The sequence below is a fragment of the Podarcis gaigeae genome (assembly GCF_964106915.1).
Source record: "Podarcis gaigeae genome assembly, chromosome: 14".
NCBI classification, from domain to species: domain Eukaryota; kingdom Metazoa; phylum Chordata; class Lepidosauria; order Squamata; family Lacertidae; genus Podarcis; species Podarcis gaigeae.
Window position 1 is genome coordinate 43,717,082 of NC_139690.1, and position 21,287 is coordinate 43,738,368.

Sequence of the window (21,287 nt, forward strand, 5' to 3'; positions counted from 1 at the left end):
AGAGAGCCCAGATATTGACTTTCATCAAGAGGAAAGGAGTTTTTTTTGGACTTTCTCAAACAGCAACCCTTGCAGTAGAGGTTGCATCACAAAGCTATTTCTCTTCGGTTAAAAAATCAACAAGCAACATGGTGGAGAGGGGGTGACACCAAAGTTTAGTGAAATAGCTCTGCTACATACATGGAACCCCAATGGCGGGATTAATGGACTATCAGTGGTCTGATGAGCCTTAGCTAGAGACCAATATGGTGGCAACAGCCCACCTGGGATGGCCTTGCGACTTGCCTGTGGATCCTGCTTAACCGTGTTCTGACCTGTGTATAAGTCCAGGAATTTCAAATTACATTGGGTTCGCTTTTATAACGCAGAGTAAATGAAAATCTCCTCAATCTCTACTTCATGTTATGTGCATAACAGATTGCTATCATTCACTGGACTTAAAAAATCCAGCATGCACAAGCTACCGGTATATGCTGCAAACCCCAGGGGAACTCTTTTATGCCCTTAGCTTCACCATGGAGTAAATGCAACTATATAGAGAGATATCAGCTTTGCTGGAACATGGCCATTGTTACCTATTATTGACTATTTGTTTACGCTGCCCTTTTACTGTCAGAACAACCCTGTCAGGTAGGTTGGGCTAAGAGGTAATAATTGGCCCGAGGTCGCAAAGTAAGCTTCGTGGCAAAATGGGGATTTGGACCCTAGCCGTCTGAAACTCTAACCAGGTGTATGGGACCTTTGGTCCCCCCAGATGCTGTTGGACTACAACTCCCATCAGCCCCAGCAAGCATGGCCAATACCCAGGGGTGATGGGAGTTGTAGTGCAGCAGCATCTGGAGGGCCAAAGCTTCCCCACCCCTGCCACTACACCCTACTTTACTGTTTCTAGCGACTTAAGAAGAAGCCCTGCAAAGTGTTCTCCGAATGAAGATACGCATTCACGTCACTGTTTATAACAAAGCAGAAGTAATGGGGGAAAGAATCAAAACATCCACAACACTTACTTTGAAGATTTCATCAGGGATATATTTTATTGCTGTTGGATGGAAATAGGGCATCAATTCTTTATCAAGAGCTTTTAATTCTTCCCCATTTAAGCCAGCTAGAGAGAGAGGAAAAGATTGAGAGAGTGAGAAAAAGAGATCAGAATGCAGCTTACTTAGTTCACACCATGGTGGATTAGGCAGAATTTGGGGCAAACGTACATTTCAGAGCCTCTGTGTGCTTTAGCTGATCAATATTTGATTCTAAAATGTTTTCAGACACCTCTGGGAAATCAGGCCTTTAAGAAAACAAGGCGCTTCTCTGCAGTTAAATGAAAAGTTTGATGTGCAGCCCTTGTAAAAGTGCACCTTATTAATCCAATTTTCTTTTTCCTTTTGTTTCTGTTTTAAGGGCAAAAGTTGCCATTGCTGCTTGTGTTCTTTCCCATCTCCCAAAACATCCATATAAGGAACATATAAATAAGCTGTGCCACACATATTATAAGCCAACGTCGCACAATCCGCCATAGCATAGTTGCCAATGTTAGCCATGCTCAGAGTAGGCCCACTGAAGTTAATGAACACGATTGAGTCCTGTCCATTCATTTCAATGGGTCTATTCGGAAGGAATGACACAACCCATAGGGTTGTATCCAACAGCAGTCACACTCAGAGCAGACACACTGAAATTAATATATGTGACTAAGTTAGGTTCATTCATTTTGGTGGGTCTACTCAGAATAATAGAAGCTGTAGAGTTCGAAGGGACAACGGGGGTCATCTAGTCCAACCCCCTGCAATGCAGGAATATTTTGCCCAACGTTGGGCTCAAACCCATGACCTTGAGATTGAGAGTCTCATGCTCTACCGACTGAGCTATCCCAGCTGAGTAAACTTAGTTGTATACATCCCATACTCACCCTGACACATGTCCCATTGAACACAATGGAACATATTTCAAGCAGACATTCATAGGATTGCACTTTTAAAACTTTTTTATTTCAATGGGGTTAATTGCTCCTAACTTGGTTACATTGTAGGCCATCACAACATCCCACCACTATTGGATCTAAGGTTAATGGTGGCCAGATACAGGCGAGCAGTTGTTATGCTCCAGGAATCTCAATTCATCTTTTCCCTATTTCCCCTAAAGTCTTCTGATTCAGAGATATAGGGCACAAGGTGGACCACATCTCTTAGAACATCCTTGATATGGATGTGAGCCTCCTTACCTGCAATGTTGCCAATCTCCTGCAGGACGGATCTGTCCCACCCTGTAGCAACTCCAAACACAGACTCTGCCTTCTTCTTAAACTCTTTCAGAACGTTTGTGCTGCATGGCAGAGAGCCAATTCTTGAAACAACAGCACTGCAGAAAGGGCAAAAGGGGGACTGTAATTTTACACAGTTGGAAAAGCCTGAATATTAAAGTAGACTTAGTGGCGCTTCACGCATGAGATTCTTCCTAGACAGCTGTAAGGAATCATAATAATATCACGTTCGTTTGCACGATGAGTATCTATTTTGCTGCTTCCCACGGCTTCCATATATACATGTGCAATTATCACCTGAAAATTTTGACACTCGTGGGGCGGCGGAAGAAGCCATGTGTGAAGCTGCTCTGTGCATGAGCTGCATATCAAATGAAAAAAGATGAGATAGCAAATAATATTTAATATGTTGATCAAGGCAATAATTTGCACTTTCTTTCTTTTTGAGTGGGCTTGCACCTGGCATTAGTTAATGATTCATAGCTTAACATAAGAAAAGCCCTGGTTAGGGTTCTCAGGTCAGGAGCATCACAGACCCTGAGATTGCAGGGCCCAAACCTGGGACTTTGGGGTGGTCCCTGGTGATGATGTCATGGAGGCATTCCTCGGTGACATCATAGGGCAACCCCATGAGATGAAGGTTAATTAAGAAAAAGGAGCAGAGGAAGGCAGACACCCCAAAGTGTACCTACGCTATCATTTGCAGCCAGCCCCTGCTGGGCTGAAGCTTCGAAGGGAATCTTGCCCACCTGTAGATTCAGGCTCCCCATCCGTCACTTGGAGGGGACCAGCCAAACTTGGAGACTTCAGGCGAGACTGGAGGTCTGGCAACCCTAGCCCTGTTGGGTCAGGCCAATGAATGGCCCATCTAGTCCTGCATTCTGCTCTCTCAGTGGTCAGTCAGATGCCTCAATGGGAAGCTCATAAGCAAGACTTGAGTGCCACAGTCCTCTCCCTCACTTGTGATTTGCAGAAACTGGCAATGGGAGGCAGACTGCCTGCCACAACAGCGGTAGAACAATACACATCATGGCTATTAGCCTTGTCCTCCATGGATTTGTCCAATCCTCTTTTAATGCTATCCAAGTTGGTGGCCATCACTGCTTGTTGTTGGAGCGAATTCCATAATTCAGTTCTCTGTTGCGTGAAGAGGTCCTCTCCTGAACTTCAGGGTGCACATAACATACGTATTTCCACTAGTCCCAAGACCTTTTAATGTTTAACTGTCAGGGTTTCTTAATGATAGATATTTATTCATTCATTCATACATTCATTCATACATACATACATACATACATACATACATACCCCAGCCACTCTGGACAGCTCCCAACAGAATATTAAAAACACGATCAAACATTAAAAAATTCGCTAAACAGGGCTGCCTTCAGATGTTTTCTAAAAGTCAGATAGTTGTTTATTTCCTTGACATCTGATGGGAGGGTGTTCCATAGGGCGGGTGCCACTACCAAGAAGGCGGCCCTCTGCCTGGTTCCCTGTAACCTCACTTCTCGCAGTGAGGGAACCGCCAGAAGGCCCTCTGAGCTGCTAGATTTCGAGCTAATATGCTTTTACTACTGTTGCTAATACTATTAGTATTTCACACATTGGTTTTAACTGTATTCTGTTTTAGTACTCTTTGTTGTAAGCCTGGGGATTATTATTATTTTTTTGGTAAGGAACATTTCTCAAAAAAGTTTATGATTTTTACTTTTAATATTATTATTTATTTATTCAGTTTATTAGTTGCTTGCTACATGAAGAGTCTCTAAGCAACTTTTTTAAAAAATTAGCTCAACATGCAAAATAAAATCAGAGATCACAATAAAAGCCATACAACTTTAACTTTTTTCTAATTTATCTTTCATAAGTGCATTGTTAATGGAAGAAATGTGGCGCTGTACCTGAACTCAACTGCATTTATAGATTCGATCTCTGTGGAGTTCAGAGCACAAAGATTATGGCCTAGTCCAGCCAAATCAAAGCTTTTCAGGGTGTCCATTCCTTGACCTGAGTCTTCCAGAAAGCCCTGTAAAATCGACCTGGCCTGAAAAACAAACACAACAAAGATCTAACTCAGTTAAAAGTGGTTAAATTAGAAGGTCTCAACAAGACTCTGCACCCCAGGAAGTTATGATGCAACTGATTATCATGGAATCAGGATGCTTGCACACAAAATAATGATAAAAGTGGCTTTTGCATTGAAAGTGAAAAAGAACTTCTTTGAACTGACAATGCATGTTCTAGTCAAATATTGTCCATGAATCAAATTATAGGATGTCACGATGGCAAAGAAGCAGTTTACTTAAAGGATCTTTTTAAGCTAGTCCCAGAGGTCTGGGACCACTTTACTTGAAGGATTGCCTTACCAAATATATAGTTTCTTGACCCCTTTGATCTGTGGAGCTGGCACTTTTACAAGTGCCACATAATGGTCATTCCGAACTTGCAAGGAATCAATCCTTCGATGCAGCAGAATCTACACACTGGAACTTCTTGCCCATTTATATGCCTAAGGCGCCTTCATTGTATCATTTTCGGTGCCCATTTAAATGCCTACCTAGGCACGAAATTTTAACATGCATTCTATTATGTTGTTTTATTATGTGCTACTATTTCTAAAATGGCTGGTTTTATTTAAATTTTGATAGTTTTCAAATGTAAACTTGTTTTTTCAATTTCAAATAAACATTTTACATACTTAAGATATCAATGACTTCCCTTCTTCTCTTTCCATGGCTCACTTTACATATCTTATATCCCTGCATATTTTACAAAAACTATACCAATCAGTTTTCCATTATTACATCCATCAAAACATATTCACACTGTTGAATTTATCTTAACGCTGCCAGCGTTTTCAGCTGTACACAACTATTTTCCATATATTCAATAAACATTTTGCAACCCTCTCTAAACGTATGTTCTTCTCGTTCTCTTATTCTATATGTGAAGCCTGCAAGTTGTGCATATTCTGTCAACTTAAGTTGCCATTCTTCTTTGGTTGGGACCTCGCTCGTTTTCCATTTTGGGGCTAGCAAAACACGGGCCGCAGTTGTTTCACACGTAAATAACCTTTTCTGACACTTGGGGGAATTCCCAATTTTTGCTTTTGTACACTGTTCTTTATAAACTGCTTGGGGAGTTTCTGTCATTTTAAGTGGTATATTGTTGTTGTTTAGTCGTTTAGTCGTGTCCGACTCTTCGTGACCCCATGGACCAGAGCACGCCAGGCACTCCTGTCTTCCACTGCCTCCCGCAGTTTGGTATATACACTTTCTAAAATCAAAGCAATAAAATGAAACAAGTGATCTAGAAGCTGGAACATTTGGGATGCGGTGGGGTTTTTTGCAATGTCGCCCTTCCCAGCCCTTTCTGCCACATGGAGCTGCTGTAGAGCGGGAAGAGCCACTAGCTAGGAATGTGCTAACATCTCTGGCTCAGCAAAGGGGAAGCCAACCGCCCCCCTGCCCGTTCCCAATCAGCTGCCAGTTTTTCTACATGGCAACCAGGGCCAGATTTAGGTTTGATGAGGCCCTATGCCGCTGAAGGTAATGGGGCCCGTTATATGTCCAGCTTTGTCAAAAACAAATCATCACTGTTTTTTGTGTTGAATATTTGCCCTATGGTAATTTATGGACCTAATAGATATCTAAAGCCATTTGCACATGTTGCCATGCAAGCAGTCCATGCAGAATGTAGGCACCCTATATACATAAATGAGCAAACCAGTGATATTTTAGGGAACAGGCTAGCAGGCGGGGCCCATGACTTACATCATAGGAGCCTACACAACACAAAACACTGTTGCTGTAGGTAGGTTTTATTTTATTTGTTTTTTTTTCTTTTATTTTGGAAATGTGCATCCATGGTTTTTTCCTTTAATTTTCTGGGGGCCCCCAAGAGAGTGGGGCCCTAAGCTATAGCTCATGGATAGGCAAACTAAGGCCTGGAGGCCAGATCCAGCCCAATCACCTTCTAAATCCGGCCCGCAAGATGGTCTGGGAATCAGCGTGTTTTTACAAGAATAGAATGTGTCCTTTTATTTAAAATGCATCTCTGGGTTATTTGTGGGGCCTGTCAGGTGTTTTTACAAGAGTAGAATGAGAGTAGAATGTGTGCTTTTATTTAAAATGCATCTCTGGGTTATTTGTGGGGCATAGGAATTCGTTCACACTTTTTTCCCTTCAAAATATAGTCCGGCCCCCCAGAAGGTCTGAGGGACAGTGGACTGGCCCCCTGCTGAAAAAGTTTGCTGACCTCTGCTATAGCTTGTTTAGCTTACATGTAAATCCAGCACTGATGACAACCACCCTACAGTGGATTCACCAATTGGACGCACTCACCTGCATAGGGCTCCATTCTGTTTGCTGGCTGAGTGCCACAACGGTATCAATAGAACCCAAATCCAGCATTCCAATTTCAGTCTCATTTAGCACTGCAGCAATGTGCCCAAGCGAAACTATGTGGTAGCTCTTCCAGCTTGTCAGGGGCCCCCAAGACTTTAAAACAACAACAACAATATATTGGGGTTAGCCAGAAATTCTCCCAGGGCAGAAGGAGTGACACCTCACTTTTTAAAAGATATCTTTTTAAAAACAAATTATCATTTAAAATTAATAATGTGGCATAAAGTAAACAAAGATCACAGCCACACATAAGGGGTAAAACAAGTAACATTAGTTTATATTAAAAAATAAATAAATCAAAACAACGGTTACTCCTATCTGCTGGTTTGACATATGGAACATTGTTGTTTAGTCGTTTCGTCGTGTCCGACTCTTCGTGACCCCATGGACCAGAGCACGCCAGGCATTCCTGTCTTCCACTGCCTCCCGCAGTTTGGTCAGACTCATGTTTGTAGCTTCGAGGACACTGTCCAACCATCTCGTCCTCTGTTGTCCCTTTCTCCTTGTGCCCTCAATCTTTCCCAACATCAGGGTCTTTTCCAGGGAGTCTTCTCTTCTCATGAGGTGGCCAAAGTATTGGAGCCTCAGCTTCACGATCTGTCCTTCCAGTGAGCACTCAGGGCTAATTTCCTTAAGAATGGATGCGTGTGATCTTCTTGCAGTCCATGGGACTCTCAAGAGTCTCCTCCAGCACCATAATTCAAAAGCATCAATTCTTTGGCGATCAGCCTTCTTTATGGTCCAGCTCTCACTTCAATGCATCACTACCTGGAAAACCATGGCTTTAACTAAATGGACCTTTGTTGGCAAGGTGATGTCTCTGCTTTTTAAGATGCTGTCTAGGTTTGCCATTGCCTTTCTCCCAAGGAGCAGGTGTCTTTTAATTTCGTGACTGCTGTCACCATCTGCAGTGATCATGGAGCTCAAGAAAGTAAAATCTCTCACTGCCTCCATTTCTTCCCCTTCTATTTGCCAGGAGGTGATGGGCCCAGTGGCCATGACCTTCGTTTTTTTGATGTTGAGCTTCAGACCATATTTTGGAACATTAATGGAATTTATTCTAAGAATATAACAAGAAATCTACACCTTTTGAAATATCTGATGAAAACTGCTAAGAATTTAACATGTCAAGTATGCACATATGCCCCTCACTTTTATTTGATATTTGGGGAGGTCTGCGTGTATAATTGTTTTTGTATTATATTTTTTTTAAAAAAACTATAATAATAATATCAAAAACACAAAACAAAATAAGTTCTCCTGCAAAAATTATTTCAGAGCTATGGCTGTCTTTTGGTTTGAGCTTAACAATGTAGTTTTGCTAAAAATACCTGCTGCCTGAAGGATTATGCATGGTTTAGTACATTACAGAAGTAAGCACGTATCTTCCAGCTGAGCACAGCTGGCGCATGCTAATCTTGATGGTAATTTCTATGGGCTGGAGAGATCTCCCTCTAAGGAATTTTTTTCAAAAAAAAAAACCTCAGCAAGCAGCTTTTGACTCATGACGGCAAATCATCGGATCAATCTTGCTATTAAGATTGAAGTGGCTTTGGCTTGTTCTATGGTTGCAGCGTTCCTCCCCGCATGTAAATAGTGGCAGCCACTGGCTTTTTTCTTTTCTTTCATTGGGGTGGGAGCAGAAACTGTCAGATTGTAAGCACTGTGCAGCCCTGGGAATCTGTGGTTTCCTCGGAGGAGGAAGATTAGGACACCCCATCTAGGACCTTCACACTGCCAGTTAAAAAGGTAAAGGTAAAGGTACCCCTGCCCGTACGGGCCAGTCTTGACAGACTCTGGGGTTGTGCGCCCATCTCACTCAAGAGGCCAGGGGCCAGCGCTGTCCGGAGACACTTCCGGGTCACGTGGCCAGCGTGACAAAGCTGCATCTGGCGAGCCAGAGCTGCACACGGAAACGCCGTTTACCTTCCCGCTGGTAAGCGGTCCCTATTTATCTACTTGCACCCGGAGGTGCTTTCGAACTGCTAGGTTGGCAGGCGCTGGGACCGAGCAGCGGGAGCGCACCCCACCGCAGGGATTCGAACCGCCGACCTTTCAATCGGCAAGTCCTAGGCGCTGAGGCTTTAACCCACAGCACCACCTGCGTCTCGTCACACTGCCAGTTAGAGATGGGGAAATATGTCAGTGTTGGTTTCTCTCTGTTTCTCATCTTTCTAATCTTAAATCCAGCTCTCCACATTTTCGTGTTAATTTGTGATTTTTTAAAATCCTCATGAAAAGTCACCAGCATTTTAGTGCAAATTTCTCTTATACATGCAACTCCAAATTCACATGGGAGTGTAATCTGTTCTGAGACAAATCACAAATATTTTAAAAACTGTCGGAGATGCCGGGGATTGAACTTGTAACCTTCTGCATGCAAGGCAGATGTTCTACCACGGAGCTACAGCCCTTCCCCATCTAGGACTCAGCTACATTATTCATGTTACACTATAACTGTGTTGTCTACATTATTCATGTTACACTATAACTGTGTTGTAAACATGCAACACCAGATGGTGCTGTAGAGCACAAAACTTTGTTTATGCGATTTTACATAGAGTTTTTCTTTTTCTTTTGTTATAACGATTTAATTTATGACTTATTTATAGTGTGCTTTTCCCCCTGGGTGTAGATCCAGCCCTCGTTTGGCCTTAAGCCGACATTCAACCTATTGTCATAGATCTAGGATACCAGAGTCTGTTAGGAAATGGCAGAAATGAATAAACGGTAGCATTCAGATAATATTTGGGATATGAAGGGACAATACAAGCAGCAGAACTGGGACAGACAAGAAATTCCAGGCCAGGCTAGCTAACTTCAAAACAATTAAGGATCAACGGGAAGCCATTAAGGGCATAGCTATCATTCCCCGCCTGTTGCGAGGAGTTGACAGAGACAGGAGGTTTGGGAGGCAGTGGCGTAACGTGGGTTGTCAGCACCCGGGGCAAGGCAAGTAATTTGCGCCTCCTAACCCATGGATTTGCGCCCCCTAACCCCGAGATGTTGCGCCCGGTGCGGCCGGCCCCCCCTGCACCCCCCACGCTACGCCACTGTTGGGAGGCTGCCAAGGTGATGGAGTGATGTGATGTCACAGGAAAAATTGTCCTTTTTAAAATTTAAAGGTGTTTTGGGAACAAGGAGGAGGAAGGAGGCAGAACCATCTTGGCACTGGCTGGAGGAGGCTGTACTGAGAGACTGGGAGCAATGGCTGGCTGCTGCTATGGACCCCATGAATCTTGGAGGGGAGTGAGAGACTGTGGGAGAGATTCATGGGGTCTGTGAGGGGGATTCTGACAGGAGGGTTTGTTCTGACAGGTGGTAGAGCTGAGGAGAGCCGAGAACTCTCAGTTTATGCTCTAAGGTTCTGAATCTCCAGAACACTGTTAAAAATAGACAAGACACAGTCCTACACCATGTTCACAGGAAAAAGGATCCTCAGAGGGAATACTCTGACAGGAAAGGGCAGTAGTGATTCCGAGGCCAAGGAGGATTTGGGGGTCTGTAAGGGAAACAGCCCAGTTAAAAACCTAAGTTCCTGAAGTGTGTGTGGAGAAGTCTGATCTATGGAAGAAAGTAACCTTAAGCCTGAACAGCTTACAGCCTATAACCTGAGACAGTATACGTTTTAATAAAAAGCAACTGCACTGCTTGTTCCATTTCTGTGGAAGAAGAAGAACCAAAACTCCTTGATTACATCTGTTATAATAAAGTTTGTTTGCAACCTGTTTTCCCAAAAGAAAAACCCACTGCCGCTCGTGATTCATTCTCCACCGGGGATTTCACCTAAGAGAAAGGGAAACAGAGGCCTGGCGCAGCAGTGCTAGGGAGAGAGAGGGCCGATGCGCCATTGCACCCTCCCTCCATTGAAAGCTTTAGGAGTAAATATGTGTCCAATAAATCATATTTCCCAAAGACGCTAGATTCTGGTGTGCCTCGATTTTCCCATTGAAACACAACCCTGGTTTAGCACCAGGAACCCCATGGAATCTTGCTCAAAGCGGGAATGACTTGACCCCACTAACTACCCTTTACTTGAGGTAAATGCACATCTAAGGAAGTTTGGTAAAAAAAAACAACTCTTCATAGCTACCTCCTTAGCTTTCTCTTTCAGCGCAGCAAGCTGAGAGGTATCGAAACGGACCACAGAGCCAAGGAATTCCACAGTCTTGGCGAAAGTGCCCGGATCCATGCAGGCCAGCTCTTGAGCTGACCAGAACATGTTGGCTCCTGATAATTTCATAATCTCCTCTGAGGAAGGTGCCATGACGTCTGCGCAATCTGGTACCGAAGAAGATATATTTGCAGAGAGGTTAATCACCGACACAAACTCATTGACTGTAATTCTAAGCGGTAATTAGATCGTAATGCTAATCTTTTGCAAGATTACTGCCATGTTGGGCAGGCGGTGGGGGGCAGCAGCAACAACTTCCATTACAAGGCAAGTTACTACCACAGGGCAGATGTTTCATTTGACACTTCTATTTCTCTGGGGGGAGAGAGGGGCTCATCACCTTAAACTTCCTGTTACAGGGCTCCATGTGCGAGGGTTTTTGCCTTGGATATCCCAAGCGCATTTGGATTTCAGCTATCGCCTACATTGAATAAGTTAGGCTGAGACAGCTTGGGCCAGGAATGGGAGTCCTCTGGTCTAGGGGGAAATTTGGCCCTCCAGGCTTCCCTACCTGGCCCTTGGGACTCTCCCCAGGCCACACCATTAAGTATAATTGTACATTGAAATGGAAAATAACTTTGTATGTGTATTGCACAAGGTGTAACATTGTAAAAGTCCATTGAAGCCAGGCGTGCCAAGTAGGAGGGGAGCTAGGGGGCCACCCCCCTGAAAAATTTCAATAAGGGGCTGGGCCCCCTCAAAGTTCTGCGGTGGTTGTGCACAAGTGACACTGTGTCATGTGCAAGGGACATCAGCACGCCATGGGGTATGTGAGCGCACTGCAGGGCATGCTGATGTCATGCGTGCATGCTTGGGGGGGTGCACACATGGCATGCTGATGCGGCTCAACTCCGGCCCCCTCAACCACAGGGGCAAGGCAGCACGAGTGATTGAAGCTCAGCAAGGGCAGCAGAGACCCTTACAACTGATAATTACCAGTAACTAAGAATGTACCTATCTCTGCTCCTCTGTCATGAGGTGTTCAACTCACACAAAATGGTGATTTGCAACTGAATATCTTTCGCATCTGATCTAAAGTCAGTCTTTGTTCTCCCTGTGAATGCAACCGAGGAGGATGGTGTGCTACTTACTCCCTCTCCAGGAACACAGCCTCAGGCTGGAATGCCGGCTGTGTGCAGAGGGACAGAGCTTTGGTTTTGCAGTTCTGGATGAAGTAATTTCATATTTCTAAGACGCTGTACTTGTGCTTGGACAAGCACATGATATGATGCAACTATTTGGATGTAACGTCATTTTGAGTGTCTGTTTTGGAAGAAGTTCCGTTAGTAAAGCTTTTGAACCATATTTTTTAGACTGGACAATTTTTATTTCAAGGAGAATCGGTTTTCATTTATCCTAATGCTTCCAAAAGTGCAATATTAATAACTGCAATACACCCTCTCTCCAAGCCACACCCTTCAGTGGTCCAGCTTTGTAATGTACTTCAACATTTTTGCCTGGCTGGAAACGTGTCCTTACACTCTGATAATGCTTGCATGCATGGAAGATAAAGAAGTGTGTGTGTGTGTGTGTGTGTGTGTGTGTGTGTGTGTAAAAACTGGGCTACTGTAAAAAGGTAAAATTTACATTCCTTGCTCCACTCACTTTTGCCTCTGGTCTCACCTACCACTTGCATATGGCCCCCAGAAGCTTGCCCTAAAGGGAATGTGGCCCTTGAGCTTAAAAAGCTTCCAAGCACTAGCACTTACTGGGATGCATCAGCCAACATCTTTTTTTAAAAGAAAAAAATCAATTAACATCTGTCCGAGCCCTTAGAAAAGTGTGGCTTTGCAATTTTAACTAAAAAAGAAAGCAACTTTGCATTGGGCTATCTCCTGTAATAAAGTAGAACATCACAGATGCTGATTAGGAGCCGAGTTTTCCCTCACTAAGCAAATTACAGCGAGGATGTACCAAAGAGATTTGTACTTGGAACGGAAGCGAAAGGAAGGATTTGCTTCAATCAAACAGAACTACAGAAGCCAGCAAAACATTCTAACAAGATTGTGTCTGCTGGGCCAATGGACGGAGGGTCAATAATAAACAAACAGTAAATCTGATGTCGTACTAGCAAAAATCCATTCATCATCTGTCAAACTGGAATTGCTTCACATTTTTAGAAGTAAAAGGGGGGTTACTTCGCATCCTCTCTCTTTGATGTAAACAATACGCATCAAGAGGCAAGGATGGACAAATTTGTCAGTGTTGGTTTCTCACTGACCTGCCTGCTGTCTCACCCCTCTCAGTAAGCAACAGCGCCCCACCTGCTGGGAGGCCAATACTGCAGCTTCACCCCACCTGGTGAGCCACTTCTCCTTGCTTTGTTTTTCTTTATGAAACCTAGTACAGTGGTACCTTGGTTCTCAAACGCCTTGGTACTCAAACAACTTGGAACCCAAACACTGCAAACCTGGAAGTAAGTGTTCCAGTTTGTGAACTTTTTTTGGAAGCCGAACGTGCTCCATTTTGAGTGTTATGCTTCTGTTCTGTGTGCCACACTTCTGTTTTGAATGTTACGCTGAGGTCTGTCTGTTTTTGCTATTTATTTTGTGTTTTTGTTTGTGCGGCTCTTTTTTGTTGTTTTTGTGGCTGTGTGGTACCCAGTTCAGCTACTGATTGGTTGATTGTGTGACTGCAGTACATTGCTTATTGCTTTCATTTTATGGATCGATGGCCTTATTAGATAGTAAAATCCATGTTAAATTGCTGTTTTAGGGGTTGTTTTTTGCATTACTTTCTATGGGAAAGTGTGCCTTGGTTTTGGAACACTTTGGTTTTGGAACGGACTTCCGAAATGGATTAAGTTTGAGAACCAAGGTACCACTGTATAAATATTCATTTGAGACAATAGACAAACAAAGCCAAACTCAGCAGCATTTTTTTCCTGCTATACAAAGCCAGCAGTGCATTCTACCTACCAGAAGTCAAATCAGGTGTTGTCCCTGGGATGCTGGAGTTGTGGATAGATTCAAATTGAGCCAAGAGCAGCTCCTCAGTTGGCAGAACTGGCCCAGTCATCTTTGATGCTATTTCCGAGATGATATCAGGAAACTTTAAGGAGAAGGAAGGACAAACTAAAGATGGTTATTATTATCATGCAAGGTGCACTGGCTGAAACGACATACTCTGCCAACTATGAAAGGTGAAGGAGCCCTGTCTTCTTTTGCATTGGGCCACCCTAGATAGCAATACACTGCAACATTTTGTTGCAGGTCCAGCTTGTCATGATTAATAGCCATGAACTTGTCTGACCCCCTTTTAAAACCATCTAAGTCAGCCGCCATCGCTACATCCAAATTCAGTGAATTCCACAAATAAATGATGTGCTATGGGAAGCAGGAACTCCTTACTGTCAATCCCAAATCTATTGCCCACTCATTTTGTTAGTTAATCCCCCACAAGTTCTAATGCGGTGTGAGAGAGAGAGAGAGAGAGAGAGAGAGAGAGAGAGAGCTACCTCTATCCACTCTCTCTGCACTATGTATCATTTTATTACAATAAAAAGGCAAGTATTTATTATTTTCAAGGCAAATGTTGCATCTTGCAAGGACTCTATATATACTATTAAGTGAACTCAGCTGAGTGTGGGTCCTTCAGAAGCCAAAATGGCACAATTGAGACACAAGTGTGTGGCAAAGTGTTGTCAAAGGAAGTAGCAGCCTTGGGTGAAACCCCAAGGTTTTCAGAAGTACAGGGGGTGGGACTCAAACAGCCCAGTGAGGACAGAACTTGCTCAGTGGCTATAGAACACTGTCTGTTGGGGAAGGGGATGAAACGTAGAGGGGAGGGGGAATGGAATGGCATATCCCGGAAAAGGTCATCACAGGCCAGCTGGAATTGAGAAGCACTCCACACATACCGCAGCAAGAATTCTGACAGTACCTTTTCCACGAGGATGTTTAATTCAGCTTTTGGCAAAAGGGCTATGAATGATCCAATGTCCCGCGTGGTTTCAGCTGTCCAGTTTCTTGGGGAACTTGGAAATACATTTTGGAATATGATGTGAACAAAGAAATCTCAGAGCATGCCACAATGCCGAAATAAATGATGTAGCAAATGTACCAATAAAATCCATATGCTGGAACACAGCCAATAGCTATGCAAAAATGCCCTTTTGTTGCTTTCTTTACATAAGATGTTTAAAAATTATTATTTAGACATGTGTTCTATGGACACCACTTCCCCGCATGCCTCTACTGTAAATTGTGAGATTCTCCTGAGTCCTGATTGAAGAAAGTGATCAACTTTAAGGTGAAAGTCCTTTGTCATTAGTGGTTATATACTGTGTGTTGTTAAATGAATACAACAGAATTAATTTTTTTTAAGTGTCAGACTGATTTATATGTTGCTACACAAAGATTCGGGACGTGGGTGGCACTGTGAGTTAAACCACTGAGCCTAGGACTTGCCGATCAGAAGGTTGGCAGTTCGAATCCCCGCAATGGGGTGAGCTCCCATTGCTCGGTCCCAGCTCCTGCCAACCTCGCAGTTCAAAAGCACCCCTAAGTGCAGGTAGATAAATAGGTACTGCTCCAGCGGGAAGGTAAACGGTGTTTCCGTGCACTGCTCTGGTTCGCCAGAAGCGGCTTAGTCATGCTGGCCATATGACCTGGAAGCTGTACGCCAGCTCCCTCGGCCAATAAAGCGAGATGAGTGCCGCAACCCCAGAGTCGGTCACGACTGGACCTAATGGTAAGGGATCCCTTTACCTTTACACGAAGATTCAGAGCAAAACCCTCGCAGATTATTCTCTTACCCATGCAATTCAATAAGTCTGCGCTTGATTTCTGTCTTCTGATCATCGCTGAGATGATGGCATAGTCCAAACTGGTGAAGGGCTGTTGGCATTGCTTCCTGCGAGATTCCCTCACAAATAAACTCTGGGGGTAGATGGCAAATGAGATTTCCAAGCAAGTCGATGTCATATTCATCGATGGCCGAGCCGTTCTGAAATAAAGAAGCCAGTGCTGGGGTTTGTGTGTGCGATTTTGATCAAGCAAAAGATGGAATGAGTTCTGAAGAACCGCTAAAAACATAGAGAAAACAACCATTAAAAGCAGTTAAAAAAACCTAAGGGTTTATTTCCTCTGGGTATTATGTTGAGTTCCTTTCCCCCAGTTTCATCCCTGTTTTCTTTGTTCTTTGGCTTGCTGCTGCTTCAATGAGCTAGTTTGGGTTGTTTTGTATACAGTGGTACCTTGGGTTAAGTACTTAATTTGTTCCGGAGGTCCGTACTTAACCTGAAACTGTTCTTAACCTGAAGCACCACTTTAGGTAATGGGGCCTCCTGCTGCTGCCGTGCCGCCGGAGCCCAATTTCTGTTCTCAACCTGAAGCAAAGTTCTTAACCTGAAGCACTATTTCTGGGTTAGCGGAGTCTGTTACCTGAAGCATATGTAACCTGAAGTATATGTAACCTGAGGTACCACTGTATTATGTTTTTTAAATTGTTATTTTGTATGGGGTTGCCCATAAAAGACTTGGAGAGCCAAAGTGGGACATACACATTTTAATGAAACAAAATAGTGTCATATTCTTACCAGGCAGTCTTGCACTTTTTGCAGAATTGCTTGTTTCTTCTGCCTATTTGAAACAAGACGGTCAAGTTCAAGCTTCCCCAGGCTGGTCACAAAAGGGGCACAGAGAGGTCCTGAAATGGATTCCAGATACTCAGCACTAAAGGAAAGATTTAAAATATCGGTTTTGGGGAAGAGGAAACTAGGATCTTTAGAGCACTACATACTAAAATTCATTTAGCAGTGTATCCCACTTTTCCCTTGAAGGGCACTGTATGACATACATTGGGTTCTTATAGCCCAGAGATGAAGAACGTCTGGTTCCGCCAGATGATGTTGGACTGCATCTCCCATCAATCCTAGCCATTGGTGATGCTGACTGGGCATGATGGGAGATGGAGTCTAGCAACACATGGAGGAAAACAGGTTCCCCCTACCCTGGTGTTAACATAGATATATAGGATTGTAGCTTCATAGCAGAGAGCAGAAATCTTTACTTCTGTTCTCTGTCTATCCAGGAGCCTTTGTGTTTCTTTAATGTGTGGGACAGATCTGAGTGACAAGCAAAGCTTACACTCTCTTATAGATGTGGAGCAGCCATTTATTCTTTATCTCAAAATCCTATGAGTGTAACCTGAAATCTATAGCATCTGAGAGGTATTTTTTTCAGTCTGCCATTGCCATCTTGGAACTATTTATCATTCATTCATTTATTGCATTTCATAGAATCATAGAACTGTAGAGTTGGAAGGGACCCCAAAGGTCATTTAGTCCAATGTAGGAATGTCAGCTAAAGTATCCATGGCAGATGACCATCCACCTCTGCTTAAAACCCCCCCAGGAAGGAGAGCCCACCACCTCTCATGGAAGTCTGTTCCACTGCCAAAGAGCTCTTACTGTCAGAAAGTTTTTTTGAATGCTTAGTCGGAATATCTTTTCTTGTAACTTGAAGCAGTTGCCTCGAGTACTACCCTCAAGAGCAGGAGAAAACAAGCACACTTCCTCTTCCATATGACAGCCCTTAAGATATTTGAAGATGGCTATCATATCTCCTCTTTTCCAGGCTAAACATACCCAGCTCCTTCAAGTGTTCCTCGTAAGGCTTAGTTTCCAGACCCCCGATCATCTTGCTTGCCCTCCTCTGCACACCTTCCAGCTTGTCAACAACCTTCTTAAATTGTGGCAACCAGAACTGGACACAGGACTCCAGGTGTGGTCTGACCAAGGCAGAATATAGTGTGGTACTATCACTTTCCTTGATCTGGACACTATACTTCTGTTGATGCAGCCTAGAATAGTGTTGGCTTTTTTTTTTTTTTGCTGCTGCATCACACTGTTAACTCATGTTAAGCTTGTGGTCCATTTATATCCCAACTTTCCCCCCTACAATCTCAAGGTGGCATACATAGCTCTCCTGCACCTCATTCAATCCCCTACAACAACCCTGTGTTTTTGCTTTTTAATGGACCAACAAGGGTACCTTTGCTTTTTATTAAAATAGGTGTGTGAGAGAGAGAACTTACGGAAGCACTGATAAGAGATAGGGAGGCACAGATGCATTGGAGAGTATCCAAAATTTCCAAGCCAAACAATTGATCTGCAAAAAAAGACATCCTTAAATCATTTTTAGCTATATGTGATTGTCGAGGAGCAATGGAAAAAGCAGCAGTAGCAACAGCAGCAGCAGCTATAATCCTCAATAAGTTAGTTGCTCATAACTTCCAGACAATATCCAGATGTACCTATCCACACCACACCTTCATGCAACGTAGCATAACAGCACTTAATGACATCCACATAACATAGCAGCACATAACATCCACAAATGTGTAGACGTGCTGCTATGAAGATGTGGGTCATAAGACCAGACCCCCATAATATAACATGACATCACATCCACATAATATACCAGCCAAAGTCACACATCCATATACAAACTGTGGCCAATGACCGGTCTGCAATTTCTCAACGACTCACTTGCAAATTCAGTCCCACCTGGAAGCACAATTAGACTAGTGTGCAAAACCCAAATATGGCTATCCACCAGATTTTTGCATTCCTTCCATTGTTGCAACACGATTCTTGTCCGTTTAAGCACACCAAATTGCATACTTCTTTCAAAATCTATTTGAATTGCATAGTCAAATATATTTTGAAAGAAGGCAAACATATAAATGTTATTTTGAGGGCATTAAAAAAATAAATAAATCTCAGAGTAATTCAGAAACGTAACAAAATTATGGTAAAAGCTTCAGAAGGTTGTGTTAGCCTGAAATAGACCCACCCACCCTGGTGCTAGCTTCTGTTGAACACAGAATAATCATTACAGTGCTTTCACATTTTACCTGATAAGGCGACAGAAGGTGAAGATTCTTTTCAAAAACTTTGAATGTGTTTAAAAAAGAGACTGTGCTCATACTCTCAAGCTGACCGCATGGTACTCCTTTGACCAACTGGCTGATGCTGATTTGAAGAAAGCATAGATAGTTAAGTAATTATATGACACAACATGACTTGGCACCTTTTACAGTGCAGTTCTATGTATGTCTACTCATATGTAAGTCCCATAACGTTCAGGAAGTGTGCTGAGAAGTGTATCCAGACCATCTTTATTTTGTAGGTGGGACTGAAGTGCATAGCGTAAATTTAGGTTGGGTAATTAAAATTAGTGCTTTTTTCTGAAAAAAATGTTTAGGGGTACTCTCATTTTCCTAATCATATTGCAATACTGCCCCTCAATGAGGCCAAACTTAGATTCACAAAATATTTAGAGGTATACATACCCCTGCGTACCCCCAGAAAAAAAGCAGTGGTTAAAATACATTAAAGTGCTCAGTTGCCCAGCTCAACAAATCTACTTTTAAAAAATTGGACTTTTTGTAGTTTGGAAATTAACAGTTAAATGCACTTGAACAGTGTGGGACGAACAAAGGGAAAATTGCTTCCTGCGTGCTGTTACATCCATGGTGTTGCTCTGCTTATAGAAACTTCAGGCATCTGAACCTCAAAAGAGCAAGAAAATACTTGCAATTGTGGCACCACAAGGATGGAAGGGTCAGTGTGAAATTTGCACTCATACCTTAAGAGGTCGGGAGGAGGGGTTTTCTTTGACAACAATTCATACAGAAACAAGGCCTGAAATGAAATTATAAATTGAAATGAAAGTACTGAAATCAAATTAGCTGCACACACACATGGGATCTACAACAAAATGGTGCAGGGCCTCCCCAGTCCCTAAAGGCATTCCCCTTTTCATCACTTCAGTCTCCTCTCCCAACTTCAGTTTTCTTCCCTTGCTACACTTAGCTGACATTGTGACATTCAGTACCTCCCAGAAGTTTGCAGGTTTTTTGCCAGGCTGCTTTGGGATTTTTCTGCATACCTGGTCTGCACTTAGGAATACCCAGTGCCGGATTTATGTATAAGCTAAACAAGCTATAGCTTAGGGCCCCCCAAAAAATTAAAGGGAAAAAACCTGGATGTACATTTCCAAAAAAATAAGATAAAAAACAAGTAAAATAAAACCTACATACAGCAACAGTGTTTTGTGTTGTGTAGGCTCCTATGATGTAAGTAATGGACCCTGCCTGCTAGCCTGCTCCCTAAAATATCACTGGTTTGCTCATTTCTATATATAGGGTACCTACATTCTGCATGGACTGGTTGCATGACAACATGTACAAATGGCTTTAGATACCTATTAGGCCCATAGATTACCATATAGCAGGCATAGGCAAACTCTGACCCTCCAGATGTTTGGGACTACAATTCCCATCATCCCTAGCTAACAGGACCAATGGTCAGGGATGGTGGGAATTGTAGTCCCAAACATCTGAAGGGCCGGAGTTTGCCCATGCCTGCCATATAGCATATATTCAACACAAAGAACAGCGACAATTTGTTGTTGACAAAGGACAGCGGGACATATAAAGGGCTACCTTCAGTGTTTCCCAACCTTGTGCCTCCAGCTGTTTTTGGACTACAATTCCCATCATCCCTTGCCACTGGTCTTGCTAGTCAGGGATGATGGGAGTTGTAGTTCAAAAACAGCTGGAGGCACAAGGTTGGGAAACACTGGCTTAGAGCCTCATCAAACCTCATCAAACCTAGAGCCTCATCAAACCTTATCAAACCTAAATCCAGCCCTGGGAATACCTGAGAGATATTTGTGTTGTTAGTTACCTGACTTGGCCTTAATTCTTTGTCTTTCACCAGTGAAGAGTTCAGTCCTTCCTCCATCCACAAAGTAAAAAGTGACACCTCTTTAAAAAAGGCCCCTTGCATATCGGCAATCACTGATATCAGCTCCGTGGATTCGATCATCTACAGAAGAAGCACAAGAGGCAATGCTAAGAAGAGTCCTGATGAATCAGGCCAATCGGCTGTTCCAGTCCACGGATTCCTGGACCGTCCGAGGGCTGGATTTAGAAGGCGATTGGGCCGCATCCGGCCTCCGGGCCTTAGTTTGCCTACCCATAGTGTATCGTTTTGGAAAGTGCAAACCCACATGCGAAATGTCAAGTGAACTGGATTTCTCCCCCAACTCTACTGCTCCCACACAAAGATCTGCAAATACCTTCCGGAGGATCCCTTGGTGCTGTGCTGGTGACAAATCTGATGCACGTTGCACCAGTGCGCCTCTGACAACCTGAGAGAGCTCTTTGGGACTCATGTTGTGGAATGCCTGGGTGCTGATCCCAGTCGCCAAAGCACCCATTTGACTTATATTATGAAACGACAAAGCCTGCATGAAGAGCAAAAGAATTGAACAGCAGCTGATTAACAGAGTTAAGACCGCATTTGGACAGTATGCATAGGTTATATGTAAAATCTCCAAGCTTGTTTTTTCACACCATGGGCAGAAGGCTTTTGAGCCACTTGCACTTTATATTGTACTAGCAGTCTTTTACCTGGCATTGCCTGGGTACAATG

General features: G+C 43.3%; 1 protein-coding gene across 1 annotated transcript in view; it reads right to left on the bottom strand.

Moving 5' to 3' along the window:
• OTOA (otoancorin) overlaps positions 1 to 21,287 on the bottom strand; it is a 41,706-nt gene that overhangs the window by 6,186 nt on the left and 14,233 nt on the right. The window contains exons 13-26 of the mRNA XM_083711922.1: positions 20,932 to 21,099; positions 20,538 to 20,678; positions 19,435 to 19,490; positions 18,701 to 18,818; positions 17,879 to 17,952; positions 16,380 to 16,515; positions 15,597 to 15,787; positions 14,723 to 14,816; positions 13,759 to 13,891; positions 10,760 to 10,947; positions 6,604 to 6,759; positions 4,162 to 4,304; positions 2,219 to 2,355; positions 1,008 to 1,105 (exon numbers count right to left, since the gene is read on the bottom strand). Coding sequence (XP_083568048.1) covers positions 1,008 to 1,105; positions 2,219 to 2,355; positions 4,162 to 4,304; positions 6,604 to 6,759; positions 10,760 to 10,947; positions 13,759 to 13,891; positions 14,723 to 14,816; positions 15,597 to 15,787; positions 16,380 to 16,515; positions 17,879 to 17,952; positions 18,701 to 18,818; positions 19,435 to 19,490; positions 20,538 to 20,678; positions 20,932 to 21,099 — 1,833 coding nt within the window. The remainder of the gene's footprint in view (positions 1 to 1,007; positions 1,106 to 2,218; positions 2,356 to 4,161; positions 4,305 to 6,603; positions 6,760 to 10,759; positions 10,948 to 13,758; positions 13,892 to 14,722; positions 14,817 to 15,596; positions 15,788 to 16,379; positions 16,516 to 17,878; positions 17,953 to 18,700; positions 18,819 to 19,434; positions 19,491 to 20,537; positions 20,679 to 20,931; positions 21,100 to 21,287) is intronic.